Raw genomic sequence first — 10,719 nt, 5'->3', positions numbered from 1 at the left:
CCAGAAATGAAGCCAAATTAGAAAAAAAAAAAATCCTTTTTAACAACAGAAGTCAGGGAAGTTTCACAAGCTGTGTTGAAGGATGGAGGCAAAAGGGACTGAAATGAGGGCTGGGTGGAGCTGAAGCAGCACTGGCCCTACCCTTCTCTTCCTGCCCAAGTTAGATCAGCTGCACTGTTTTTTACATAGAAAGACTTGAGATTTCATTCAAGCAAGGAGTTCTGTCTAAAAATAGTTTGCAATCTGATTTAGATAATCTTTAAGGTATCCTCTGTCCTAAGAGATCTTTGAGCTTACATAAGAGATCCAAAAGTTCTGGTTTTGTAATGTTTTGCCTGTGACAATGGTCTCTGACAAAGTAGGCCAATACTGGGAAGCAGAGAGAACCCTGGTGGTTACCTTCTAAATTAGTTAAAGCTTTTTCAGGAGGAAAGAAGAGATCCAGCCAGACAGACTTGAGCTATGGTGCTCAGTCCTTCTGTGCTGGGCAGAGCTTGACAGGTCAATTCAAGGGATAAATATGATTACCAATGTCCCTGTTAGCCCAGAGGTAAAACTGAGAGTTCCAGGGATGAAAGGGTCACAATGCACAGAAAGAGCTGCAAGAAGACAGCTGGAAATTTACTACAAGACTCTAGGGGGTGTATTAGTTTCCTAGGGCTGCTATAACAAATTATCACAAACTTGATGTAAAATAATTTATTTTCTCACAGTTCTGGAGGCCAGAAGTACAAGATTAAGATGTCAGCAGGACCAATTTTTTTCCAAAGTTCTACAAAGAATCTGTTCCTTTGCTCTTCCAGTTCCTGGAAGGCATTCCTTGGCTTGTGGCCACATCACTCCAATCTCTGTCTCCATCTCCACATCAGCCTTCTCCTCTATAGGTCCGTATTTGCCTCTTCCATCTGTCACATCTCCCATGTGTCTCACAGGACACTTGTCACTAGATTCAGGGCCCACCAGGATAACACAGGATGACCACCAAAACGTTTATTTAATTACATCTGTAAATGCCTGTTTTTCCAAACATATAGGTTCTGGGAATGAAGATATGTACATATTTTGGTACCCCCATTCAACCCACAACAGGGGGCATAGCAGAATCCTGAGGATGTACATAAAGAAATATTCTTGGACTGGGCTGTAGCTCAGTGGCAGAGCACTTGCCTTGCATGTGTGAGGCACTGGGTTTGATCCTCAGCACCACATAAAAATAAAATAAAGATATTATGTCCATCTATAACTAAAGAAAAAATTTTAAAAAAAGAAATAATCTTGCTAGATATGATGGGACATGCCTATAATCCCAGCAACTCAGGAGGCTGAGGCAGGAGGATCCAAGTTCAAAGTCATCCTCAGCAACTTAGCAAGGGCCTACCTAAGCAACTTAGATCCTGTCTCAAAATCTTAAAAAAAAGAGTGGTGGTGGGGTGGCTGGGGATGTGGCTCAGTGGTTAAATGCCTCTGGGTTCAATCAGAAAGAAAGAAAAGAAAAGAATCTTAAGATTTTTAGCAAATTCACTTCTTCCCTGACCTACTCTGTTTTATATGTAGTAACTTCGATAAGCCTTTCTGAGGTGGGTGGATCTATCTATAAGGCTTTTGTTTTGCTGAACACAGAAGTTTGGGGTCAGAGCTAAGTCAACCAAAATATAGAGAGGCCTGGAAAGGTCATATAGGGGAAGGATGGAAAGCAAAAGAGGGAATAGCTGTTACATTTGGATCTGGAATATCCCCAAAGACATGTGTTGTAGGCTTGGTCCCACCTGGTGGCACTATTGGGAGTATGAGAGGTGGTGAGAATTTTAGAAGTTGGAAACTACTTGGAAAAGGGGCATGATTTTGAAGGACTTATGTTGTTCTCTCTCTCTCTCTCTCTCTGCTTCCCAGCCACCATAGGAAGCAGCTTTGCTACACCACACCCTTCCGCCATGTTGTTCTGCCTCTCCACAGGCCCAGAAACAATGGAGCTGGCTGTCCATAGACTGAAACCTCTGAAACCATGAGCCAAATAAATCTTTCCTCCTTTAAATTGCTTTTCTCCAGGTGTTTTGTCACAGCACAAAAAGCTAACACAATAGCTAAGAGAAATTTAGGTTAAGAGATGTATACGTTCCTTCAACAAATATTTATCTCAAAAACCCCTCATGCCAAACCACATGCCAGGTACTTGGGGATGTAATGGTAAACCAAGACATAGTACCTGCGCTCAAGTGCAGGCAGGCACTTACCCTGAAATGTTTAATGTCAACTCCCTCCACCCTCTCCCCCTTGAAATCCTTAGCAAAATGTGATTGCTTGCTAATGCTTAGTGTTCAGAGTTAGAGGGAGGGAATGGGAGGAAATACTGCCTTATTCCTGGGTTGGAACAAACTAGCAAAACAGAGACTACTCCAGGAGGCCAAACATGCAGTTGACATGCCCTAACTGGCCAGGTGAGGCTCTTCAGGATCCAACATCCGCTTCTTCCTTCGTAAGGCAAGACCACTTTGATGTGTTGTTGGAAAGTAACCTCGCCCCAGTCGTGGTAGTCATAATGGTACCGTCAGTCCAGTGCTTTTTCCGAATTCCTAGTCACAAGAAAAGCACAAGGTCCAAGCTGGGTTAATGAGGCTCAGGAGTTGAAGAAAACAGTATTAGAATTAAAAGGAGAGCTGTTTTAGCTCAGCTAGAGATGTGATGAGATCAAAGTCTGCTCTCTGGGTCCCCTTTTCCATGTGAGGTTCCTCAGCAGGTCCTTGGAACCAGTGAGCTAATCTATATTCTGTATCCTTCCAATAAATTCCATTTTTGCTTAATTTAACCAGAGCTCTTCTGAGCAAAGATCACTACCCAATACATGTGACCATGAAAAGCCCCAGTCCCGCTCTCCATTAAGGGGTCTGCGCCACCTCTAAGGAAGAACGTCTGGGATAGGGTGAAGAGGGCTCGGCTAGGAGGCTGATGGATCTTCCACTCCTAGAGACACATTTACTATTTGTATATCAAGATATCAAAATCCAAAGGCTCCCTTAAGCTAACCACAATTGCCCTTCATGAACAAGGACACTCATTGTACCAGTGCCAGCCCTCAGGAAAAGGCTGACACACTGACAAAGAGATCAGATTCATCTGGGTCAGGTGAAGGCTTCAAATGACAAATTAAGCTTGGTAAACATTTCCTAAATGAGCCTTGCGCCATTCACCCAAACTCGGTTCCGCACTCCCCAAGGGTATTTTCAGCCCATGATGTGGCATCATTTACAGTTGCTTTTATTATTTTTTACTGATTCTTTTTAGTTATACGTAACATTAGGATTCACTTTGACATAATTTAAAAAGGGCTGGGGTTGTAGCTCAGTGGTAGAGCCCTTGCCTAGTATGTGTGACACACTGGGTTTGATGCTCAGCACCACATATAAACAAAGTCCATTGACAACTAAAAGAAATATTTTTTAAAAATCATGGAATTTTTTCGAATGCCTCCCCAGTACCCTCCTTTTCCCTCCTTTCCTCTTTCGGTTCCTTTCCCTTCACTCTACTGATCTGCTATTTACTTAAAGTTATTTGGTTTTTTTTTTTAATTAGTATCTTGTAGACGTACATGATGATGAATTTAATACATGTACATTTATACAGGCCATGGGGAATTCCTCAGGGGACAGAGAGCTAAATTTATACCTTCAATTAATCTTCCCAAATGTTCTTGTTGCCTTCAATCTATACCAGCCCCCTTTTGTCCCAACACCCCAAGTACTCATACCTAGTAGCAGATAATTATACAATGTACATGGATGCTTTTTCTTTTTTTTTTTTTTTTAAAGCATTTTGAATTCATTTTTCCATTATCTCCAACCTCTTCTAATATCCTGTTTCAGGAGACTCTCATTACCTTACACAAGTGACAAAACCCTAATGTTCCTGGGAGACTAGGCCATCTCCCTGAACAGTTCAAATCCCTATTCAACTTGTGATCCAGCCCAAATCTCAGTTCACTGCAAAACAGACTTAAGTACCTGCATATGACTTGTGCTAAGCCTTGATACAGCTGTGAATACGTAGTCTATCCTGACTGATGCCTACCGACCACAGGAGACTAAGCAAATGATGAGTGTCACTAAGCAGAGATGAGGCACCAGTGGGCCACCAGAGGTGACATTTAACCTTGCCTACAGGTATAGATTGGGCCCTTAATTTTGGTGAAACATTAAGCTGCCCTAAGGTTGGTGATTTTGGAGTCCATAATGTATTTTTCCACAGAAATATGCTTACAAGCTGGGTGCAGATCTGTAATCCCAGTGACTTGGGAGGCTGAGGCAGGAGGATCATAAGTTCAAAGCCAGCCTCAGCAAGTTAGCAAGGCCCTAAGCAACTTAGAGAGACCCTGTCTCAAAATAAAAAATAAAAAGGGCTGGAGATGTGATTTACAAATAGTGGTTAGATTTTCAGGCTGGTCCAAGCATCTAATTGTCTGTGTTGCACCAACCATGCGCATAAATGGCATCCACCTGTCTTGTTTCTAGGGATGAAGTATTACAAGTATTACAAAAGAAACCCCTTGATCTAAGCCCTGGCTCCTCTTCCTCATTCAGTCCCAGCGATTCTGAGGTCCCTATCTATAACCCAGCCGTAGTACCACTGCCTCAGGTGACCTTATCTTAAACCTGCACCACAGCAGCAGACCCTAAACTGCTAGCTTTGGCTGCAGTTTCTCCTTGCCCAGCCTTCTCCCCCAATTTCCTCTGCTACAGCCAGTTACTTTCCAATAGTCCCCCCATTGCCCACAAAATGAAGTACAAGTGATGTCATAAAAGGCTTGTTGAGATTAAGCCCCCATCTACCTGTCCAGCCTTTCCCTGCCACTCCCTAGCTGTATTCTATACCCAGCCAGTTCCCTCTTCCCAAAACTTCTTGTTCTTACCGGGTTTCTTCTTTCCTCTACCTAGAAACAATAGCTGCCCCTGACTCAGCCTGGAAATGATCATGTATCTTTCAAAATCTAGCCCACTCTGTTCGAGTTTTAACTTATTTCTACTCTGGCAGCGTGTCAAATCATATAATAATCGTGTTCACTTACTCAACAAATAAGTAGCCACTATGGGCCGAGCCATCTGCCAGTAGAACACACACTCCCCAAAGACAGAACATGTCCTAAAACAATCTCCTTTGGCCTCAACTGAAAAGCAGCAGCAAATGTCTAAATTTAGGGTCCAACTCCTATCTTGTCTTTGGCACCTTCTAGCTACTCAATCCTAATCAAGTGACTTTATCTCTCTTGAATCTTAAATTTCCTTTTCTGGAAAATGGAAACCTAATACTTATTTCACATTCTTAAACACTGGTTCCCAAACCTGGCTGAATATCAGAATCACTGAGAATCTTAAGAACGTGTAGAACAGAAATGATAACAAAATATTTCCAAAGTCCCACATGATATGATTCTCACTTGTAGCCATACTGGGAAACCTCAGATTACAGGCCTAAATTATTCACAATGGAGCATACCTCGGTACTGAACATGAAGGTGACAGAATAGATGTGAGATCAGAATTGATGTGAGCTAAGGGGAACATGTGGAAAAGCACCCTGGACTTAAACCACACATAAGGAATCCCAGGACATGGTATCACCCCATCCCAATCCTGAGCCACTCTGAAGAGCAAACAAGAAAATTCCCAGTTCACACAGATGCTCAGCCCAGCCTTCAATAGATGCGACCAGTTAAAAGTCTAGGAAGAAAGGAGTAACTTTTCCCAAAGGTTAATCTTTTGCTATTCAAAGCATTAAATTACCATTAAAAATCTAACAAGGGAGCTCAGAAATAGTTGGCAGTGAAGATGTTGGCCACTCCAACACCAACTATTATTAGATGGATGTTACTCAAAAGGCAGTTCAGAACCCCATGATCCTGGCAATGTAATGCGTGTCTTTCCAAATAAATAGGATCTTTCCTTCCTATCGTTCTGGTATTTCCCTAGTAATGGAAGAGGGAGGCACAGTGCTTCTTGTCACCCCATCCTCACATAAATGTATTATTCCAAGGTCAGGAATACAGACTTGTATGGTTCACCCCCAAGGCAAAAAAAAAGGGGGGGGGATGGCTCAAGAATGTCATAGAATCTGCTTTCTAGAGTCTGGGATTAAACCAATTCTATAGACTTCAGGACTCAGAACCATGTGTAAAATCTACTAAAATACCTTAACAATCAGATATAACTCCTAACCCAAAATTCAGAAGCATCCTCATGAAAACCTGGGAATTGTGCATCTCCAACATGCGAACAAAATCGTGTACAAAAGGGTCTGCTGTGTCCCCCTAATACAAAAAACTGGATATTAACTAAATGCTCATTGATGGAAAATTGACATAAACTACATGTCTAAAAGAGCACAAAAGGGACATGGAAACTTAACACAGACAACCTTCAAATTGTACATTTTAATTTACAATTTATACCAATAAAAAGGATTAGTTACAAAAAGGGATACCATCTATACAAAATAAGGATTTTTGTTTTCCATTCATAAAGAGAATCCACTGTCATGTCTTACCTTGCCAAGTCAAAACTAATTTATTTTGGTAAAATTATCCCAGAAAGATAGGTAATCCCGTCAAAGACCAAATTATCAGCTTCCTATGTTTGAGATAAAATTTCATTCAAAGAACATTATGCCTTCAACTGAAGAATTCCAAAAACTTATAGACCTTTAGAAAAACTACTGCTCTCAAGCAAATAGGTTGATATGGGGGCACAGAACCCCTGGTTCACTTACCATTAGAATCGTACACACACAAGTTTCCACTTCTGCAGTGAGTGCCCAAGCGATATAATTGGAGTAATGGCTTCTAAAACTTTACAAATAAATTTTATTGTGGCCACAGGTCAACAGCAGGACATTTGACAGTTTAGGTGCAGACTCTCTCCACCTACTATTTTATCATATAAATTAAATATGGAAAGGTACACACAAACTTTATTAAAAATGAGGAGCTCTTTGCAAACTCATATTTTGTATTATAACACACATCACAGTTTAATAAGAATGGGGATGGGGGAAGGAGCCATACTGTTAGGGTACTTTTCCTGAAAAGAAGCTGATCAAAATGTCCAAAATCGTTTTTAGCTGACTCAAAGTATGGCAGCCACTCACCATGCTCCTAGTTGTCTGCTTTCAGAATAAAAACAAACTATGAAACACTGCAGCCTACAAAAACTTTATTTGTTGATGAGCCGAGCTCTGATGGAAAAAGCTCACCTATGAAGGAGTCGTCGTGGGTATTCAAGTTGGTCTGATTCACACTGTATATTCCAGACTCAAAAAATAATAAAGACCTTCAAATGCAAATGACTCTAAAGCCATTACACCTCAAATTATGAGTGATTCACTTAGATGTGCTTATATTAGCTTTAAAAAACGATTTACATACAGAAGAGCTGCACTTTTCTCACAATTAACTGAAACACTTGATGAAGAAAGGGCAAAAGGGAAAAAAAAAAAAAAAAAGAAAATTTTAATAGGGCACTTCAATGAACATACATCCAGAATAAGAATGAAATGGAATCAATGCCCAGGAGCCTCTCAAAGGGAGCATCTCCCTGTGGCCAATGTGATTTGAAACCTCCCTATATAACAATCCAATGACTCTGGGTACACAAAGCCAATATGCCCTGCAGAGGAAACACAAAAGGATTGTGTTCACCATAGTTTAAAATGAACTCCTGTGTTAGAAGCAACTCCACTAAAATTTTGATCACTTAATTAGAAAACTACCTAGTTATAACCCTCAACCCTCATTAACAGCAATATGGGCCCATCCTGACTCCGTGGTGTTTCATTAAGAACACCTGAAGAGGTGGCTAATGGTTGCTGTGGCTGTCAGGTTGGCACAATCCCCAAAGCTAAGAAAGTTTTTTATCCACTGCTTCAGTATTCTCCCTATTGTCACAGTTCTGCCACCAAAGGGGAAAATAACTGTGAACAAGTTCTTTGTGACCAAGCCTTGGCAAAGTCAATAAATAAGAGTCTGCCAAAGGCAGAACCATTTTATGGGCAACCCCACTAGCTGAAACTTTAGGGGATTGGGAAAAGTAGAAGGGAGGTGTGTGTGCAAGAAAGAGACAAGAATCCTTTTCACAGGGTTTAGTAACCCCACCCCAGGTGCCCAACTCGGTGCCAGCAGACTGGGAACCGCTAAAGCCCATTATTCAGACAGAAAAGGAAGAAAACACACCAAAAAAATAGTCAGTTTTGAAATTTGCACAGTTGATATTTGTTCTTCATAGCAGTAAGGACTTGAATGAGAATCATGAAACTTGAGGAACACTTGTATTTTCCTTCAGGATTTAAAAAAATTTGTCTCATACTGAAAGACTACATTCAGTGTGGGTCAGGTCCAACAGCGTTAGCTAGACTCGGTGTTGTTAAGCGCACCCAGCAGTGGGAAGAAATGTTGCCTGAGTGGAACGGCTGGTGGGCAGGCCAGATGCCACTCCTTCACTGGTCTCCAAGTCGAAAGCCCTGGCCCCAGTTGTGTCTACCACCTCCACCATTTTGATCAGCAGCTCGCCTCATGCTAGCAGGGGGCACACCGAATCCTGACACCCCGCCTCTCCTGCTGGGCAGCCAGCGGTACCTGAAGAAACGGGGGAAACAAAGGCAGAGGAGAGAAGAAAGTCACTCCCACAGAATACCCCACCATTCGGCACATCTCCCTCTCCTGGGTGTTCCCATGGCATCTGTCATGGTGAAGGAGGCCAGGGACAATGCCTTATTTAACTTTGCTTTTTCAGCACCTAGCTCAATGCCCTGACCACAGATGGCACTTGCTTTTCATGTTTCTTAACTTTATCAAGCTTTCAGTTAAATTCACACTCTAAACATTTCTTTTTTAACTGACTATAAAAGTACTCATGCAGAACAGTATGGAAACAAAAAGATTACACCCACAGGCCCAACAACTAGAAAGAATGACTGATAGCATCTTGGTATATCTAAATATGGATCTAACTGGATCAAAGAACAAAATTAATTCACTGCAAAGGACAAATCCACGGGCTGCATTTGAGCCCTGCACAGCATTTCCACCAAATGGTAAAGAAGGCTTTAGGGCTGTACTCATAATCTGTCCCTCAAGCACCTTCTTCCTATCTCCCAGACAGTGGGAAAGCTGAAGTCCAGAAAGGTTAGATGATTTCTTACTTTACAAATTAACAAATCAGAAGTCACCAAACAGCTAAGAAAACAAACCCAAGCCTACGCTCAATAGCATTTTCCCATTATTTCCCATTCTTACCTTTTTAGTAAACTGAGAATGTTTAAACCTATTCTACTTATCAGATCCTAACGTTTAAATTTTGCTTGAAAGAGTATGAACTGCTACCGTGCTTAGAGCCGTCTTGGCAGCCACAGCAAGCTCTGACAGGCGACTTCCCAAAAGAAATGTGACAAGTACAACCTTACACTACAGCAGCTACTATGTGACTTTATCCTTCAAGAAGCAGTTACCCTACACCAAGGACTGCATGTTTATAAATCCACCCAGTCTTCACAACAACCCTATGTGGAGGACATTACTATCAGCCTTGCTTTATAAAGGAGAAAACTGGGGCAAGACTGAAGTTCTTTGAAAATGACGGTCAGGATTCAAACCCAGGCAGCCCAACTCCAGAGCTGGTGCCCTGTACTCACTCCTTACTAAAATGCAGACTCCTGCTAACAGCAGTAGATGACTCTGGTCCTCATTTGTTGTATGACCCTGCCTCCATGCTCCTTCACAAAAAATCACGGTCACTCCTTTTACACAGAGAATTAACTATGTATAGAAGATATAACTGCTTTCCTAAATGGAATGCAAAATACTGATCATCTTAGCAACTCAACTCTTGTAAAACAAATACAGTTTTACCATTAAATCAAAGTGTACTCCGAAGTGCTGGGTTCTGGACATCTATAACATCTGATACAATATTGTATCTGATATAATAATATACATAATAAACACCTGAAAAAGGCAATGCTAGGGCTGCCTGCTTTGCTACTTACTCTAAAACAATATGGAAGCCATCTCCATTGCTTAAGCGGATGGTGAAATTAAATGCAAGTAATTAGTATAAAAAGACACCCAATTATACATAATCAACAAAAATTTATGGTAATTTCAAAGCAGTTACTGTTTTTGCAAGGAGCTACATTTTGTCATCTGATCTTTATGCAAAAATTAACAGAAGGGCTTTCACCAAGAAAGAAAGCTCAAGTGGAACACAGGATACAGTGTGCTACCAATTTTGTCCTTAGAATCTTGTACACTTTTGTTGTCCATTATTAAGAAATATCTATAAGCCCTTACGTCAGCGTACGGCCATTTAAAGTAAAAAAACTGCTGGCTGCCCACCAAAGTACAAGCTTTTTAATTGATGCATCTGCCATTCTACTTGATAAACCTAGATCAGAAAACCAAACCTGCTGCTATTATATCCTTTGATAATTAGAAAGCAGATTGGTCATTTGTTTTTTAGCCTGAAGGCAATCCAAGGCTCAGAAGAGAAGGAAGTTTCTTTTGATTCTCTTAAAGGAAAAACAAAACAATAAAAACAACCAAAAAAACCCATAGCAACAATACTACATGTTTCTGTTTACTACAGTTCACGATAATCTTTTACAAACATATTCCTAACCTGTACAAGGGAGGTGGAGGAGACCTACTCCCATTTTGCTGCCCCCACAAACCCCTTGAAAGAA

At 41.1% G+C, this 10,719-nt stretch overlaps 1 protein-coding gene across 2 annotated transcripts in view; it reads right to left on the bottom strand.

The window, feature by feature from the left end:
• Window positions 1–684: 684 nt before the first annotated feature.
• The window catches only part of Derl1 (derlin 1), a 30,163-nt gene continuing 20,128 nt past the window's right edge, over window positions 685–10,719 (bottom strand). Inside the window, exon 8 of one of the 2 annotated variants that reach the window (XM_071602154.1) lies at window positions 685–2,570. In XM_071602154.1, coding sequence (XP_071458255.1) covers window positions 2,546–2,570 — 25 coding nt within the window. In that variant the 3' untranslated portion in view covers window positions 685–2,545. Of the gene's footprint in view, window positions 2,571–6,403; window positions 8,615–10,719 lie in introns of those variants that run through there. The other variant, XM_027949636.2, reaches the window with a different exon arrangement.

The sequence above is a fragment of the Marmota flaviventris genome, chromosome 15 (genome assembly GCF_047511675.1).
Source record: "Marmota flaviventris isolate mMarFla1 chromosome 15, mMarFla1.hap1, whole genome shotgun sequence".
Lineage (NCBI taxonomy): Eukaryota > Metazoa > Chordata > Mammalia > Rodentia > Sciuridae > Marmota > Marmota flaviventris.
Note: the sequence above shows the minus strand (reverse complement) of the source record. Positions and strands in the feature narration are given on the sequence as shown.